Here is a 20432-nt window from a genome sequence, read left to right on the forward strand (position 1 = left end):
TAGATACTTACTCGAACGTGTATAAATTATACACACAATATAATCGCTAATAACATGTATAACTTATAAACACAATATATTACAATACCCACAAAAATTCAAACACACACATCCAAAAACACCAAGTAGGTACCGAGTTTTTGAAACTAGCAACAATACACACAGAACATCCGCAGTAACTACTTGAAATGTAAAAGGACTGACAATAAAACTCCTTTATCGTTAAATAGCAGCTTTTAGAAACTTTGTTAGGCAAATAAAAGTTGGCTGTTTAAAACACTGTTCCTTTGTCTTGGCGTTGTAGTCGCAAACACTTTTAAACGTGTTATTTTATTAGTTCTCGTTCCAAAGTTATTTGTAGCGATTGTTTTAATTGTGTTTTCGTTGATTAAAATGTTTTGGAAGCATCGTTTTAGTGTCAACTTCATTGTTTCGATGCATTTAGGTAACTTTGTTAGTTTTGTTTGGGATAACTTGGTTTCTTGGAGAATCGCGATCAGTTTTAATTGAGTTATAATAACTGATAACCGTGGGTTTACTAAAATCGACTCATTTTTAGAGACTACTAGCTTTCTTTTCTCACCTTTTAAACCTTTCCTGGACTTCTACAAATAATTCAAGACCAAAATTAGCTAAATCGGTCCAGCCGTTCTCGAGTTTTAGCGAGACTAACGAACAACAATAGATTTTTATACACATCATTTATGAACTTTTTATAAACTCAAAGTTTAAATGTTAGTTTACCCAAAACGATAGTTTATAAAGCATTTAATACAACAAGGATAAACAGATATAAGGCAAATACACAGAAAACTAATCGCACTTAACCTTAAACTAGCCAAACTAAACATCTTTACACAAAGCCCTGTTGAAAAACCTATGAAACCTCCTTTTGTATTCTTGTGGCAGCGTACAACGTGTTGCATTATTCTGCTATTCCCACAGGGTTGCCTCTGACTTTATAGAATTACTTATTCGATATGTGTCGTAGAACGTGAATTATTGTCTTGTTTACACCTAGGGCTGCCACTTCCAATTACAGGATGAAACTGTAAATTTTTGTTTGAAGTGAGAATTTTTATTTGGTCGTGTCGTGTTTTTGTTGAAAGAATGGGTTGTTAGTTTTTTTTATTGAGTGTGTGGAATTTTGGATTTAAATTGTAATTGAATTTAACAATTTACTTGTTAGTTCAATTTATTTATTAACTTATTTATTGATAAAGTATGGTTTTGAGTATTGTACCAACGGAATATAACTATCTTGTTGTTAGAATTAAAAATTATATGAAATTATTTAAAGATGTGTTATGGAATACATCTTTAATTTTTAATAATTTCACAAACCAATAAAAATATTATGTCACTGTTATGAACCTATACATGAAAATTAAACCATTTTATAATAATTATAAAATAAATTACGGCAATTTTTTTACCGGTAACCCACACATTTATCGGTTTACCAACCCTAAACCGCAAATACGACGGTGTGTGGGAAATATGAAAGAAAATTGATTAGAGTGAGATTTCCATGAATATCAATGATGTTAATCACGCATATATTATAATAATATAATATATAACGGGGATCGCACGCGTGATACGCTTCATAATAGTGCCTAATAATGTACGTATTGTGAACCACTCATGTATGAAACGTTCACCTTTGATATTAAAACTAAATGTGTACACTAAATGTTTATTTTTTAAGTCAATCAATATTGAGAGCTGTTTCTTTATTTTTTGATTTGAGAGAATATTGTGTTTAAGTAAACTTTGCGCTGCTATTGAGTATTTATTTATTAGAAACAACAAAATATATTAGGTTTTTGAAGTTGATCGTTTTAAAAATCAAGACTTTTGAGTTTGTCTTAATCATTGGTTGGTTCATGTAAGCAATTTCTGATTTCTGTCCAATATTCAGATGGGGCAAGTTATTACCGCTAAATTTTCGTAAGACATAAATTAATTATTAAAGTTATCGGCTTAATCCCGTATGTAATTATTTAACGAGGAACTCGACTAGCGTCAAGCCATGCTACAGACTCACATGTATGAGCAGCATTCCGTGACACGACACGGCGACAGTCACAGCTGAAAGTCGTGTTCCTGCCTCGTCTAACAGTTGCGTGAGTAAGTCGATAACCATTATAATTGATATTTAAATTTATTTTCAGTTGCATATAAAATAAAATAAAATCAACTATCATGACTATAATGTCAGTCACATTAAATTATCAAGCTTGTTATTTAAAATTAAATTAAAATATGTTTCAAAAACTTTTATCAACTACAAAGAGTTTGTTATAATTCATATTTCACCGAACCATCCCTATCACTAACAAAACTAGTGTTGCACCCGCATCTGAACTCATGAACATATACCTATTCATATTCGGAAATTTGATAATTAGCTTGTTAAGGTACGGGCTGGCTTTTGACTGAAATTAAATTACCTACCAGGTCGAAATGTAATTCATTTATTCAATAGAATGCTTTAATTTGTTCAGTTAGTAGTAATTGTCATGTTTCTTAATTAATTTGAAAATAAATATAATAACTACTTTTTACCTGCTGTGTCATGACTTTCATGTAGTAGAGGTTTTTTATGGTATAAGCCGGTAAACGAGCATATGGATCACCTGATGGTAAGCAATCGCCGCCACCTATGGACACCCGAAACATCAATCGCGTTACAAGTGCGTTGCTGATCTTTTGGGGGTTAGGAATTTAAGGGTTGGGTTCTGGGATTGGGAAGGGGGGTAATTGGGCCTATTGGCCTAAAACTTATAAAGGTGAACCTATTACCTCAATACCTAAGTCCGTGCTACTACTGAGAAATTTTCAAATGATCGAATAAGATATTTATTACTTTACCTGATTCGAATTGAACTTAGCTCAGCAGTTGTCTTTTGAAGTCACTCGTCTGCAAAGCTAAAAATATGGAAAAGTAGACTTCACAGAAAATGTAATAATGTAACGACTTTTTGGTACAGAAACTTAAAGCCTTCCTGGAAATCAACAGTGATTAAAGCTTTGAGTGTAACGATTCAATTATAATCTTAATTTATTCTGAGTATTGAAATCTTACAAATCGTGTTATACGAGGAATTGTATTGGAAAATAATAATTACTGATTCTTCTTAGAATTGTGAAGCAAATTATAAGTGTAATAAAATTTTGTTTCTCCTTCAACTTGATGGGTGTTATGAGTTACAATTCGTTTGGTGTATTATTGTTTACCGTTTTACTTCCAAGGCCCATTTAAAAGAAATATTCCATAAATAATATTATTCACTCCTATTTTATCTAAATATAACACAGCTAATTGTTAGAACCCTAATTAGTGGTTTATTAATGGAATTTATTAATGTTACCGATTATGGACTTGGTAATATTGAAACACATTATAATTCTATGGCAAACCAAAATACCCAACCACATAGACAATCGCCAGCATTTTACTTAAATTACTTATGTACATAATATGAAAATTACGTAATACGTAGTACTGATAATATTTATTTTGATACGAGCTTCTGCCAGCGGCCTCGCCCACGTTCCCGAAGAATAAAAAGTATGTTATCACCTACGTCAGCTCATACCGTGTCTGTATACCAGTTGGTTCAACGTCACGCCTTTCATCCCTGAAGGGGTAGGCGGAGGTGCACATTACGGCACGTAACACCGCTATACAATGTACACCCACTTTTCACCATGTGTGTTATAAGTCCTATGTAATAGGGGGGTTACGAAAAAAGCCCAGTAATTCCGAGACCCGTTGTCCGGCAGTCGCACTTGCGACCACTCAACCAACGAGACAGTCCGTATACTTGTATGTATATCTATATACCAAATTTCATCAAAATCCGTTCAGTAGTTTCAACGTGATTGATGGACAAACATCCAAACTAATATAATATTAGTGTGATAGTACAAATTTTATTAAATCATAAACTACATCTCAACATTATAAATTAACCTTTTTAAAACGTAAATTAAACGGGTACCTAACTAACCCGTCTCTAAGTAAAGGGGCACTTATTTTTCTTTCATTTTAAACCTAGTTCTCATTAAAATGTATTCATAAAACCTGTGTCACATTTTTTAGACTTATCTAGGTCTAGGCTATAAATTTTAAATGTATATGAGGAGTTTCAGTTGCGGTGGACATAGAGTAATGATATGAGTAGGACAATGGGAATGTGGTGCCTTTTGTTTTAGTTGTTATATTATTATTTTCTTTTTATTCATTGATATTTGGATGATTATTTTTTTATTTGATGGTGGTTTGTAATTAGATTGATGATTCCACAGTTATTTTCATCGTCGTGAAAAATGTACTCTATAGTATTGACATAATTCTTAAATGAACTAGTTCCTAATGTTTTATTTAAGACTTTTCACCAATTGAGTTATGAGTCTCATTAGCTAGGCTTCTAAGCTTATGACCATTCCGGATCTGCGGACAACGAAACACGTTTTTTTCAGGCTCCGTCTCAAAGCAGGAGAAGGAACGGATTGGTTTTTAGTCAGTAAGAGTCTGTTTTATCCCAAGGCGGGAGAAATAATTGGATGATTTTCCCCCTTAAAAATTAAAAGCCTATGACCCTACACTGGACACTATTCAAGACTGTGCAATTATAATCTCTTTGAAATATTGTTATACTTACATAATACTAACCAAAAACCAATGTTAAACAACACTCAATTAATATTAACCTTACAAAAAACCCATTTATTTTTTCAAAACTTGTAATACTGCTTTTACTAATTATTCTGTGGCCTGTACAGAAGTCGTGTATGAGAAATTTATTCCGGTCCCGTCCAAAGTTGCCTCTTTGTGTTGCTAATTCCATTTTATTCTTTTCTATTCTGATGTCATTTACCTTGGGGCACGTCGTTATAATATTCAACCAGATATCTTGGGGAAATCGTGGTGTAGTAATCTTTTTTCGGTTTTAGTAAAGGTTAAGTATGGTTTGAATTGATTTTATAGTTGTTCTATTTACAATCACCACAAAATCGACATGTTTGTCAAATATAAGTATTGAAATAACGATTTGGCATGTTCAATACAGTAGTATGAGTTTATTTTACGTTAAAAATAATCGAAACAAGAGTGCTCTGATTGGTTGGTTTGTTTGAGCCAGCCTATCAGAGCACCGAACGCGCTCTCGTTTCGATTACTTTAAACGTAAAGTAAAGTCATACAAAGTGTACAGTTGACATCATAACCAAAATTCTATCAAATTGTATAAAATAGGTATGTTAATAATTAGTACTCACATAAAACAATAACAATATAATACAAAAACAAGCCAAAACTTCACGAGATAATCGTATTCTTTTTGCAAGTCAAAGTCTTATTGTACGTCGATAAAACGTCTCGTCTCTGAACATCAAAGTAAATAAAACATTATATTTTCAAACAAAATAATCTACGAACACTTCAGCTGTCCGCTACTTTTGGATAAGCAGAAAAAACGGCGACATTTTTTTTCTTCTTTTCTTTTTTTTCTGTAAAAATTGACAACGAATTTATTGTATCAGTGGACAAAGCGAGCAACGGTCAATGTTTTCTCAATTTAAGTTCGACCGAATAAATAAAGATGTTGTTTAAAAAAGTGAGAGTGTTTTTATGTTTTTTTTTTTTTTTTATAGTGTAAGTAAATTTGTTAACGAACGCTAAGAAAATCGTATATCGTATATCACCTACTGCTGAATTGAAAAGATCTTTGTTTTTTAGTATCAATACTTTTTAGGTCTCGTCATCTATTTTGGTACAATACAAAAAAAAATATTCTTACTTATGTTATATTTTATTCAACACCATTATTCCATTTAAACCTTGTTAACTTTCCACCAGAAATGTGCTATGTAGCTACAAAGATGTAATAGCTAAGCTGTGAAACTTTGTGACCGTTTGCACTGATACTAAGGGTGGCAATGCGAGGCATCTTCCTCGTACAGTAACATAGCTTAGTATCAGTTTAAACTGTCACACAGTTTTGCAGGTTAACTTAACTTAGTTCAGCTTAGCTTCGAAGCATAGCTATATAGCACATCTTAGGTGGAAAAGCATCCTAAAACCCGTACAAACTAATTCAACAACCTATATCTATATCTGGTTCTTTATCCAGATCCGAAATATCACATGCATAACACCCCTATCGTACACGTCACACGCGCCGAATAAAACGATGCACAGCGGAACAAATCTATTGTAGCGTTCGCAACCGCGACACGGACGTGGAGAAAATTTTAAACAATCAGATTTAGATTTTTTTTTACTACGTTTTTGTAAACAAATAATAGGGAGGTTGCTACAGTGAGTGCTCTGTATTGTGATATTTTTAAGGTCCACAAATGACAATATATGGTAGTCCATAGTAAGAAGAATAAAGATTTAACCCACGATACAGGAAAAAATCTAAGTGACGGACGTTAATTTTATTAAATAAAACATTAACGATTTCAATCGTCATGTCTTTTAGCCCCAAAGGGGTTGGCTAAATGCACATTACGGCATTACAATTGTATAAGACCCATGTAACAGAACACGATTCCCATATACGAGCCGGGAATCGAACCCGTATGCCCGCCTTGCCATACTTGCGACTACTCGACTAACGAGGTAGTAAACATTAACAATTTAATTAACGAAATAGTTAATTTTTTTCTTAAATCTTGTACATATGTAGCAAAACGCAAGCTTAAAGAGCATCTCAATAACTGTCGCAGAACCTGAAAAAATGTGATCACATATAAAAACACTTGACAAAGGCACCGAAAGATTTGTCACAGTTTCCCTCATGAAAACATGTCAACGGCAGTGTACACTTAAAGTTGTTCCGGTAGGTATGTCACATGTGTCGAATTAGGCGGTACACTGTGGGACCAAACTATTGTAGCGTGCACGACGTGGGGAGAAAATATTTAGTTTTTACAAACAGTAGTTAGTTTATTTTTATTACTTCTTAAGTGTTAGTTGATACTCGAAAACATGAAACGTAATTTGAGTCATGAAAAACGACTTGCAAGGTTGAATTTTGCTTGAACATATAAAGCGAGTAATAAACAGCATAAATGACTCATAGAGGTTACACATACATTATGTACTTGACAATATAATCATGTTGATGTCCTCAGATTAGTAAATAAGTAAAAAGATACTAAGAATTAAACAAAAGAACAAAGGTGTTGCTTTAGTACCAACCAACTCAATTAAATTAAAACCTCCTTACACAAAATTCGTAAAAGAAACAAAAGACCACCCCATATTATCTTTAGAAAACTCTAGTATTATCAGTAGCAGCCAGTATTTTTCCAATTAGGTATACCCAATTCCAAATATACTTAACAATCTCGTTAATCCCAAATAAATTGGACAAGCTAGAATGGATTATCGATAATAGGGGGATATGTTTCAGTCTTTACTCTCATTCTGAAGGGCTCTGTTTTTAGATTCCAATATAAAAGCTTATTTTAGGTAAAACACTGTATTGAATGTACGTTGTATGTATGAAATTGAGAACATTATATTCTATAGTTTATTTTAATAGGGGATTCTGGTTGTCTGTAATAACCCTAGCTTACTAGACGGAGGTTGTGAGTTCAGCTAGAGGTTATTTGATAAGTAAACTTGTGAAGCAAATGTGATATCATCATACAACGCTTGTGATATTATGATTGGTATGTTTCAAAAGACTTTTAACTTTTTGTGTTTGTTTATTAGGTCTAGTGTGATAGGAACCAATTTTGTAGCTATTTTACATATTGATACTCTATTAAATATCATAGAGTTATAGTGAAAACAACATGTTCATATTTTCTTTTGGCTTTGGCTTTCCTTCATTTCACATTTTCCTGATAGTTACAAATCACACTTCATATAATTCCACCTCCATACTAAAAGAAGAATTCATACCAGTTTACAATTCTTAAACCTTCCAAATAAATTAAACATAATACCAAATTAAGAGTAGCAATAACCATTTTTCATTTCACCATTCATTACCGCTCACAGTGGTACTTAATATAAATATTTTCCTTGTAAAACAGCAATGAACGGCAAAACAATGTTTCACACCATAGTAGGCTGTAGGAACTGAAATTTATGAGGCAATTGGACGTAATAAGCATCCGATGACAGTTCCGCTCATAATAAACCCCAACATTGATCGCACGATAGGTAGGGATTAACTAACAAGTTATCGATAAAAATTGTCGATAACAATTAAATAATATTCTTAACATAAAAACCTGTTTCACAATATTTGGATAAGGCTACTGAGTTAACTGACTCATATTTATACATATGTTGTATAATAAATATGTTAAAATATGCGTTACTTAAATTAAAAACAAGTTAATCTGACATTGTGAATCGAATCCTAATAAGAACGGGCTTTGTGTTTCCCGAAAGGTATGACAAGTGAAAATCCTAACTTCACATCAGTGCCTTTTCAAATGTATTAAAAGTATTGTTATTACGATAAACTGGATACAGATTCTGGACTTTAGTTTACTAGAACAAACAAGAGTGGGAGAGCCATGCTTTGGCAGGAATAGGCTAACAGAAAACGACGCAAAACAACGCTTGCGTTGTGTTTCGTTGTGTGAGTGAGGTTACCGGAGGCCCAATTACCCCCCTCCCCAATCTTCCCAATCCTCAAATTCCTAATCTCCCCAAAAGGCAACGCACTTATAACGCATCTGGTGTTTGGTGTGTCTATGAGCAGCGCCCATTGCTTACCATTAGGTATCGTTAAGCAATTATAAGCTGATAAGCAAACGAGTAGACAGATCACCTAAGCCTACTAGTTATCCGATGTATTTCATAAAAAAACACTCCTATAATTTTTTACCCAACTGGGAAATTAACAGTAACTACTTTCCACCCACGTTTGTGAGTACTTAACCAAGAGGCAGTCTATCGATAAAATAAATCATAGCCAATAATGTTATTGTCAGCGTATTAGTGGATGCGAATTTATGGCCTATTTGGATGTTGAACATAATTTTCATGCTAGTTCCCGTTCGCGAGTTATATCTACTGATTTACTTTATGCTTACTTAAATGTTTATTGAAGTGAGTGTTGTTATGAATGACAGGTTTTTAGGTTGAGTTTACGATTACTGTCTATTATGGAATCGAGTGGATTATTTTTATTTTTGTACAGAATTTAGTCTCGTCTATTGTTACTTTTTTATCTTAATGTAACTTTAAATTTTATTGTTCTTCGTGTAAAAATGAAAACTTTATTTACTTAAGACAAACATAAAATACTTCATACAATGTCAGATACATTTTATAATATAAATGGCGTAATGTGGGAGTCACATTTATAAAGTAAACCTCTGCTTACAGCACCCACGCCCTGGAGAACAAACCGTTTAAAATATTAAATTTTTAAAATGCGATTAAGTGAGATGAATTACAATATTAATTACAAGATGCCTTACAAAACAATCCTAAAACAAAATTACACTTCACATTTATCGATAAACTTCAACCATCCCATCTCTACCAGTAAAGCATTCCGTCGACAATGAGCGATGTAACACTCAATCATTGCCGCATCTCTATCGTCTCTATCTAGAGACGCCTAGACTCTATATAACGTTGACTGATCACCGTCTACTCTACTTGTAAAGGGTTTCTCTACTATTGTATGAGAAATGTGCTTATTTGAAATTTTGAGTGAGTTATATTGTGATGGTCACTTAATCTCCTAGTTAAGATGTCTTAAGCTTTCATTTCAATGATTTATGTACCAAGTTCAATTTAAGTATGCGTGTTAATTACTATGTTAACGGCTTATCATGTATAACCGCTTTATTTTCTATACCGACATACAAATTATTTTAAATAATTTCTTGAAAAGATTACCTTGCATCGAAACTAATTAATAGGTATGTACTAAATTGTATGCAGACTTACTTTTTCTATAGTGAATATGGGTATAGTATGGTATGGTAACAAAAGATTATACAAAAAATCAAAGCACTCCAACACATTATCAATAAAATAACAACGAACGATAACTTCTCAGTATAACAAGGAGCATAACTAAAACTTAGTTAAACTTCAAACTCTTCAATTCAAAACTAAGTATAAGATCTAAGAACAGAGATATGCTCCCGAACCACTAACCAAAAATGTTTAAACCATAATTAAAATTACTGTACCATTAGTTACGGTGACTGACGACTCTCTCTGGTTATAACAAGTTTGAACCAATTAATTCTTCTGTAACTACTTAGGTATTGAACAAAGTTTTTAATTTAAAACTACGCAAAGGACGTCAGGCGAAGTGTGTTCGGCCGTTACGTCAACTTGATAGTTAATTAAAACAGGGCAAGTTTTCTTTCTTCTTCTTTTTTTAGGACAAAGTGGTTATAGGTATTCTAGTCAGCCTTTTCATACTCTTTGGATTCTGGTCTTTTGAAGAAAGTTTAAAAATTCAATTTAATTTATTAGTTTGTCGTTGGTTGAGCCCCGCTCCGGGTTGCCCAAAACTTATTTCTTATTTTAAATTCTTAATATGTCCTCTTTTTAGTAATCGACGAACCTATTCCTGTAAATGTTTGACAACTAAAATAAATTGATTCTTGTACGAACCGGTTTACAGAAATTTATCAATGGATTCATTATTATATTAGAAGCTTACTCACGTAACTGTTTGACGAGGAACTTGACCAGTAACAGTGGGGTAGTTGCCGTGTTATGTGTCACGGAATGATGCTCATGAATGTGAGCCTCCAGCTTGGCTTGAAACTAGTCGAGTTCGTCGCTGAATAATTAATTTCGTATGTCCCACGAAAGTTACAATAAAATTTATCAATGAATGCTATAAGGACTAAAAACCAAAATACTTAATATCATTTGGTGACTAAGAAGAGTGAATGAACGAAAAGAACCGTCAACAATACTGCAATATTCCATAGTTTGCATTTTCTCCTATCATCTAAAATCTAATTAAGGACTTCAGAGATGATTTCAAAAAGAATTGCCTTTTGAATTGTCCTTCAGTCTTATATTTATTCAATGCTAACGTTGACAGATTTTATCTTACTGCAAAAATAATACCCTCATTTAGAAGTCTCATTTAGTATATCTAAGAAGAAATTAAATTATTTTCTAAGACCTGAAAAGACCAGAATTGTCAACTATACTAGAATTGCACAATTACTCACCTGTGTCAATGTGCATTAACATAATTTAATTAGTATTTGTAATGATATAACACTATCGACAATTGTATTTACCCAATAAAATAAACATAATAGTTAGTTTTTAGATTTAGTCTTTTTGAAAACATAACCCCCACTAGGATCTATCTGGGTCTTTATTTCATACCTCTTTCTAATTGCATAAAACTAATTACAATTAGCAAAAATAATAACTTTTCGCCCCATTATTAGCTTTAAATATTTCAAATTACAATAAAATAATTTCTTCTATCCACAGATCCAAGGCAAGCCAATAATTCAGCAGAGAATCCTGCCAAGTCCTGTGGTGTCAATAGATGCTCCCCACAACTTCAGAAGTACCGCAACTCCTGGTGATGAGCACAACAACATCATATTCAGCCCATGGAAGGCATTTGGACCCTTTGTGGATACCATACAGGTACGAAAAATATTTTAAAATTATGACAGAAATTCGCTTTTGTGCTTAAAAATTATGATGTCAGAAATTGGGCCATAAATGCTATTTTTTCATAAAATATTATATGAACGGTATATGTTTCTGATCAAAAGAAATTTAAAAACGTATCTCTACATACACATACGTTTTAAAATTTAAATCGTTCAAAATATTTTAGATCATACGAATAAAAAATAGTACCTAGTCAGTAGTTTGTCAATATAAGCATTTAATAACCTTTTGTAGCTAGATTTTTTGTTCAAATTTATAATAATCAATTCTTATTATATTCTAGAATAATCAATCATATTCTAGAATAAAAAAAATACATTAGAGCATCTTAAAACCAACTGACAATTGTAAAATTCATAATTATGTAGGCAAAAATGATAACCTCTTTGCTCAGTAAGCAAAAATATTATAAAACATCTCATTAAAATACTCGGAATGTACATCAAATAATAATGAGCATTTTGAGATGAAACGCTTACGTCTATAAAAATAAAAAAATATAATTTCCTTCGTACATTTTCCATAGCCCATACAGAAAAAAAAACAACTGGACACTAAATCAAAATTAAGGACAAGAGATTACGTATTACTCCAAAATATTTCAATTATAATTTATCAATACTGTCACACGACATACATACACACATACATAACTTCACGCCTGTCTCCCATGGGGGCAGACAGAGACCAATGAACAGCAATTGCTACGACTCTTACATACCTCTTTCGCTTCATCAACAGTCCTCAATCTTTCCATGCATGCTCGTCGGTTAAGGGCACTTTTAATTTGAAGACTAGAAGAATGAATGAAGACAAGACAAAATTAAGGACAAGAGATTACGAACTATTCTAAAGGTTATAATAATACAGAGAATTTTGTGTATATACAATATTATATAGAGAAATTTTAGGAAATTGGTATAGATATTATGCTAAGCTTTCTAGGAAATTTAATATCATGTTGACCTGTTCCTACGCTAAATAGTATTACTTAAAGGTCAGATCCAAGAATCAAGATACTGTCTGCCAAAGAAAACTGAACCTTCTTAACATATATTTGGCTTCAGTTTTATACCTAGTTTGGCGATTATAATTCTTATTATCGAACTAATTAGTATTAGCTTAATCAGCATTAGTAATAGGGATGATGAGGGTATGAAAATTAAAAATCTATTACGTCCGTCAGTTAGGTAATGAAAAAATATTCGACTAGTATTTTTTTTGTCGTATTAGAAAACAAGACTTAGATAAAACGAATAAAAATTTAGGAGTGGGTGCAAACGTGTCACTTCTACTTATAAAATGTACCTAAAGGGGACATCACCCAATATTTCAAATCAATTTATCTTCGAAAATATTTAAATCCGTGAGATAATAAAAAATACGTGTCTAAGACGGACAATAAAATAAAAATTAGTCATCTACCCTATTCCGTAGATAGTATTTATCCAGAACCTGTGAAACTGTCGATAAGTATTCTGAAACTACCCCTTTTATTAAATAACGTCCTTATCCCTAAACCATAAGGCCTACATTCATTTAAGCACGCACAATCAGCTAGGGGTTACAAGTATTAATATTTTCAATATAAAACATGGCTGCCGCAGAACAAATATTGCCCTCTAATTGGTTTCTGACGTTGATTAATGGTGTGATGCTGAAGCTGTTCGCCCTCAATCGTCTCGCCACCGTGAACATATTCATTATGGGCGGTGAAATTGTAGTATTTTGGCAAACGCTCTCGAGGAAGTAAACAAATGTTACACTGTGGTTATTTAGCCATTAACTGTGGCTTAAAAACTGTTTATAAAACATTTACACACTAAACAGCGATGTATTTGTATACTCTATTTAGTATTACTCTCTAGGGTACGCTCACAAACTTATAACTTCACATGAACATCGCACCTCGACAAGTAACAACAATATGTGGGTCTCACATCGACTTTTTCCGTACGGATCTATCTAACCTAAGATCGTTCACTTCATAGTGTTACTTGTGATTACTCCACAGAAAAGACAAGACAGGGTAACTTGTGAAATAAAAACAGAATAAGTGCTGTGGATGCGTTTACCTTCCACAAATCATATTATATGGTACACATAGCTTAACATTTGCGGAAACGGACTCAGCTAAGCTATGTTTTTATATAGAAAGATGCGTGCTATAGGTACGTGTTATTGTTGTTTGTACTCTGGATGGTTTCCCAACCTTCTCGCACAGCTACTTAGCTTAGTATCAGTGGTAACGGTCACACAGTTTCATTGTTTAGCTATTACGTCTTCGTAACATAATAGCACATCTCTGTTGGAAAAGCACCCTCAGACTAGAAACAGGTACACCAACAAAAAACGCGAGGTATTTCCACATAATTTTAAATACACTTACTTCAAACGATTGCAGAGTTAATATTGTTGCGGTATTAAAGCCACCGCTAATCGCGTGCCTCGGCCGGTGGTCGAACTGTGGCGGCTAACATTCAACTCTCTAATTAGCTTAACAAAGGAGGACAGTTCAAGAAACACTTTCAGATATTTGAATTTGAATGCTCTTTTATTATTTTAAGCTTCGTGAACTTGGCAATTTATTCCCTTAAGGAGTAGAAAAGTGGGAGGCGTACGTTACATATTAAATGTAACATTTTTGCCAGTTATGTTATACTGATGAGGTTTTACGAAGTATACCGGGTATAATATCAGATTTAAAACCAGTCACGATTCCGACTTAAATGGATCTCAAACTTTCAACTAAACAGTGTTTTAATCTAATACTTGTACTTTTTGCTCATCAAAGAAACAAGTTCAAAAACACATAGTCTCAAATTCAAAATCTAACAACCCAATATATAGGTACTTTTGCAAAAGCTCAAAAAATTGCAACCACTATATCTACGAAATGACTTCAAGCTAGAAGCACATTTTAATAAGCATTTTATTTACAGGAGGGTGAATTATTACCAAGTCAAGACACGGTCGTGTTGCCTTCGCCCAGACATCACGACAGCTCTATAGATGAAGACGCCACAGATCCCATGCCGACTGTAGCGGCATCTAATAAGGTACGTACCCGATTTGTTTAAAAGCAAACTTATACAGAGTGTTGTGATGTTAAAACTAACATCACATCAGTGTGAACTGTAACTGTAGACCTATTTAATGTGGCTGTCTTTGATTTTAACATAAAATTACACCCGTATGTTACTTACGTCATTGTCACATAGCAGAAACCGTAATCAACTGAAACTAAAAAAAAAAACAAATAACTTGTGGAACAAATATTTCATTTCTTTTATCTATCCAGAAAGTGCAACAAAATTAACTGATACGAAAATAGTTTCCTATGTCCCCAAGCACAATTTTATTTGTAGATTTACTAGAGTCTAAAATTCTAAGACCGTTATGACTAAAATTATTTAAACTACTTACTTTATTTTCTCAGGTGGCTTCAATAAGCCAACTATCCTTCATGGTAAGGCCAGACAGCTTCGAGCGAGGCCAGTTACGACTGACCTGCATCTCCACAGTCCACTCGGTGTACAGCGAACAAGCCGAGCTGGTCATCAATGAGGAGCGGCCTCAGATCGCTTCGGTCCTTGGGACCAGGGATTCAGCAGGAGGTATGGATAGACCTAAGCTAAGAAAATATTTAGTATTTTATATAAAGTAAATATATCTATCTATCTCCAATTCTATGGTGAGTTTACGACACACACAAAGTCCTCTTATTTTTCACTATTCGTGAAACAAATAAGATAAGAATCAACTCACAAATAATGAAGTACTCGTAATAAGTAACAAAAGAATGGTTTCAGCAGTCGCGTTCGATGTCCCACGCGGTAAAAGTTAATCCAAACTCAATATCAGAAAAGCAATAAAAGTGAAATAAATGCTATAAATACTATTATTAGTGCGCGTGGAAAACACTCGGACTCGTATAAATCATCGCTTTTATCGGAGCATTTAAAACGTTTTTCGACATTAATCACGAACGGATCGAAAGCTTTCACGGCTCGTCACGGTCCAATAAACAACATTATGCAGTACCTGTTACTGGAAATAAACTAGAAAATTGCCCTCGTTCAACAAGAACAGACCGGGCCAATATTCTCCATGAGTTTTCTTTGAGATTTAGACTTTGGATCTCGGTTGAATACTTTGAGTGGCGAATCGCTAAGAATTTTTATTTCTCGATGTAAACACAACGTTTGAATACGTAGAAGGCACACCAATCCCACTCTACAATTCAAATATTTGTAGCAGCCGACTTGCAGTGCAATTTGCCACGAGAAGTTTTCCAGAAAGCTGCATCTTCGCAAATATGTGAAAAATGCAAAAAATACACTGTAAACATAATTATTTTACTGATGGAAACTGTTCTTGGGGAATATGCAAGCAGTTGGGAAGATTGCCGATAACTGCACTATTATCGTTGTGCACACTTACTTGAACATGCTCTCTTGAATTCTTGGAAACTTTATTTTATCCCGATAAGGTTCTTTTTTCACTGTTACAATTTTCTTCTTTTGTCCAAAGATTTTAAATAATGTTAGTAGGTAGTATCTATCTATCAACATCGCATAACTAACAAAATATTGAAGTCTGTTACGTGTCTATTTAAAATCCACATGCTAGAAGACATCTGATTTATAACTATTTTTGTTTGGCTTATTATTTCTACATCTAACAATAGTAATAATGCGTGATTTTAAAATAACAATAAATCCACTTAATAAAGAAAATCACAAAAATATACCAATATTTATAGAATTTAATTTAAAATCGAGTATCACAAAGTTTGCTTGCGTGATCGAATCAGAAATGAAAGGATTTGTTGCAGGACTGTAAGCAACCAACATTGTACGAAGAATTGCATAACTTAAGTGGCAGTTGCTCGACATCCAATAAACATGAACCTGATTGTAGTTTCATGTTTATCGAAATCGATGAACAAAAATAAATTTGATATCCGTAATTGGGAAGTTATTAAAACCTGTACTACTTATAACGTAAAACAAATATAACTACAGGGTTTTGTGATGAAATGATAAAATATTTAAGTAAGAGCTTAGAGTTTTGGAGTTCGGATTTTTGCCTAGGGTAATACTTATTATCTATAGGACCTACCCAGATTGTCCTCTATTTTTAGAGGAGAAATAATATAAAGAATAATTTTATTTGTTTGGACAACATAAGCATCATTTTATATCAAAATATGAAAAATACAAATTACTCGTACCTGAAATGAAAATGCCACAAAAACGCGCAAAGTAATCACAAAGCATCAATATGGATATTCAGCAATAACGAGTATTAACAGTTAGTGGAACGTCAAATCGGCAAATCCTTCTATATGTAGGCAATCACTCAAATATTTGCTAGTGTTGGTATCTAGCATTGAGGATGTTTGTCGACTGTGAACGTTCCGGTCCACTGAGCAAAGGTAATGTTTAGCGTAGCTTGCGTTGTAGTCTCTTGTTTGTGAGCGCGCAAATAGCTCGGATGTACCGTCGCATCACCCTGGATTATCGCGTATTTGCATTCGTGTGACTTTGGCAACTTAAGTTGTAGGACTGTTTTGGTAATAAGATTTTAGGTTTACTTGGTAATTGATGTCCTATCTGGAGTTGTCATCATAATTCTCCTCAAATATATTATATGTTACAGATTTTTTTCATATATGAGTTTTCGAATTTGATCCCTGAAAATCTCAAATTATACTTTAACCGATTAAAGCATACTTTGCGATTTTACTCTTGACATTAACAGTAATAACAACGTGATATTTGACAAAACAAATTGCAATCAGATCCGCTTAATTGGTGACAAAAAGGGAAAACTCAAACTTATGCATCAGCTTCTGGTCTATTATATAGGCTCGCATTTTCACTTCATGTCTACTTTCTTTACCATTACAAACCAGGCTTTATGTACTGCTACTATGTTAAGAGTTGAATAAAACATAGGCTGTTGTTGTATATTAGTATCGGCATCATATCATCGCCTCTCGATACGTACGTAACTACCTATTTGTACGACAGATATTTGTAAATTACATTGCGTAGATGTCAATGTCAAATGTTACATGCGAATATACTGGGAATATAGGAAAATGGTGGATTTTTTTTCGGCTTCCCGATAAACGACTGGGTTTTTGTATGTATGTTGAAGAATATGAATTGTTCGTTCAGTATATATACGCAGTACGGTTTTCTTAACCTTGAAACATCATCAAAACGAGACATAGTTTTCGTAAAGTTCACATGTAGGTGTATTGTGTTAGAAGTAGGCGCACGTAAAGACAACTGAATTTTCAGCCCACCTCTAGAAAGTATTACATTCTAGTAATACTGATGTTGGAAGAAAAACACGTTAGTCCCTTTACTGTGAAGAAGAAGAACGAGCTTAGGTTAATATCTATTATTGTTTTATATTTATTTTCAGTCATGGTCGTCCCACTGCTGGACAAAGGCCTCTCTACCCTCCTTCCACTCATCTCTTTGTAGACCTTTCAGTGGCCAAACATTTTAATACCTATACTAGACTATTATGTACCTAAGACCAGTACCCTTAGTACGAGTTTGCTTAACGTTTAAAATAATCGAAACGAGAGCGCGTTCGGCACTCTGATTGGTTGGTTTATTCGAGCCGACCAATTAGAGCGCCGAACACGCTCTCGTTTCGTTTACTTTAAACGTAAAGCAAACTCATACTAAGGGTACTGGCCTTAAGAAATAACTACGCAATCACAGCCACAGCACAGAACTAGTACATCATTAACAAGTTGATAGTTATCGGTCGTTTTAGTTAGTCGTCAACATTGACAACACGCGACGCTCCTGGCGCCGGCGACTAATTGAATTGTTGAGCTGTTCGCAATAGTTTGCCAACCGCAAACTCTGTTATGCTATGGTTTCATTACTAATTTACTTGGTTATCGGTTTCGTGTTTGCATAAAAATTGATTCAGCATACATTTTGACAAGCGGACGTAGGTGAGATGTGTTTACCTGTATTGTTCAATTCTCATGAAACTCTTTTTTGCTCGACAATGTGACTCTTCTACTGGTCTCTTCTACACTGCCGCTGCTGAAAAAAGGTTTGCCATAGAGGGCTGGCTGTTCTGAAGCAAATACAAAAAGGGGATGTCATAACTGGATTTCCCTTTAACTTAATGCGTGACACTTTAGAGGAACGCGAGACGTTACAAACCACGCCCCTCTCTATTTTCCATCTAACAGTCCCCAAAAACAATGAAAATTTCCATATTTTGAATGTGCTTTTCACTTATATTACTACACATTCACGTTATGGCATCTCCTGTATTTGCTTAATCATCTGCTCCTACTACACGACCTAAAAGATCAACGGGACTACTATCAGTATCCCCTAAATATTTACTCTCGTGTCGTGTTGTACAGTGTGCACAAACTCTTACACGTCTAGACGTGATTACCAAGTACAAACAAACGAACATCGGAACCGTATCCATGTATCGATGAACTTATACAGGGTGCATAGATTTCAATGTCTAGACGGAATACATTAAGCCAGTCATTTTGTAATAATCGAAACTACAATACTGGAGACGGTAATCGTTGCAGCGCAGAAATTATTGGGTCTTTGCCTTTCTTGTATATAATGGTTTTGTGGAGTTTGAATAATATTTTTGTGTTTGAAACCGTTTCTATGATAATTATTTAGGTTTAAGTCGGAAAATGTATTTCTTAGAAATGGTGAAATGATTCAGTTAGTTTTGAAAGTAAAGCAGTGGTTCCTAATCGGGGGTCCGCTCACCACCAGTGGTCCGCAATAGACAAAAAATATCCGCAACATGAAAAAAAAAATAATATCAAATTAAAGATTACACTATTTTTATGAGTGGGTCTATTAATGTATGACCAGATGAAGGTCCACCACCTAGGGACCCCTGTTTTAAAGAAAACCGACAAGAACTCGTACAAAAGCTCGCTTCTTGTCTGTGTATTATAATTATAATAATATCTTCCTTTTCAAGGCAAAAACATTACATAAACCCACTAATCTGAAACGGAGTAGAAAAACGTGTAAAGCAATAAGATAATTAAGTTTAATTTACGATAAAACGTTAAAAAACGAAAACAATAATTAAATATTCATTACGAGGAATTATCGCGTTTTCTTTTTCGACGAAAAATTCGCGAAAAGCCTTCGCACTTTTTTTGTTAAGTGAGATCCACTGGATTACTGAGCTCTTGGACTATTGTATCGATATCGAGAGTTTTAGCATTTGAAATGTTTCTAATTTTAGATTGGATTGCTAAGTGAAAAAATGCTTAGGTATCTGTGATAATCTTAGTACTAGGTTCTGAAATATTCTAACTCCATAAAGTCAAAGTAAAATCATTTATTCCAATTAAACCATAAATAGGTACTTTTGAAATGTCAATAAATACTGACGGTCAGACTATTATTGTTTGCAAGGTGCGCATTGCAAAGTGTAGCTTCGAATGGATAATTATTTTTAAACAAACTTAAGCAATGTTTTTGAAAAATAAAATTAATTAATCACATGTCCGGGTAAGCAATCAAAATACTAGTAACTACTAAAAATCAATTTAAAAAATATAAATCTCCTTACTTACTTTCTTTTTTCGTTTACTAATTGACTGCTAATTGTAACTAAGCTCATTAGACTAAAGAATCTTAGGTCTCACTAGCGCCACCTCGTGATAGAAAAATAATTACCCTTATTATTACAAAATCCATAGTTCTCAGTCTCGATATTT

At 33.6% G+C, this 20432-nt stretch overlaps 1 protein-coding gene across 1 annotated transcript in view; it reads left to right on the forward strand.

Moving 5' to 3' along the window:
* The window catches only part of LOC118282473 (cell adhesion molecule 3-like), a 268442-nt gene that overhangs the window by 209654 nt on the left and 38356 nt on the right, over positions 1 to 20432 (forward strand). Inside the window, exons 6-8 of the mRNA XM_035603555.2 lie at positions 11477 to 11638; positions 14611 to 14727; positions 15108 to 15285. Coding sequence (XP_035459448.2) covers positions 11477 to 11638; positions 14611 to 14727; positions 15108 to 15285 — 457 coding nt within the window. The remainder of the gene's footprint in view (positions 1 to 11476; positions 11639 to 14610; positions 14728 to 15107; positions 15286 to 20432) is intronic.

Source organism: Spodoptera frugiperda, chromosome 20 (genome assembly GCF_023101765.2).
Source record: "Spodoptera frugiperda isolate SF20-4 chromosome 20, AGI-APGP_CSIRO_Sfru_2.0, whole genome shotgun sequence".
NCBI classification, from domain to species: Eukaryota; Metazoa; Arthropoda; class Insecta; order Lepidoptera; family Noctuidae; genus Spodoptera; species Spodoptera frugiperda.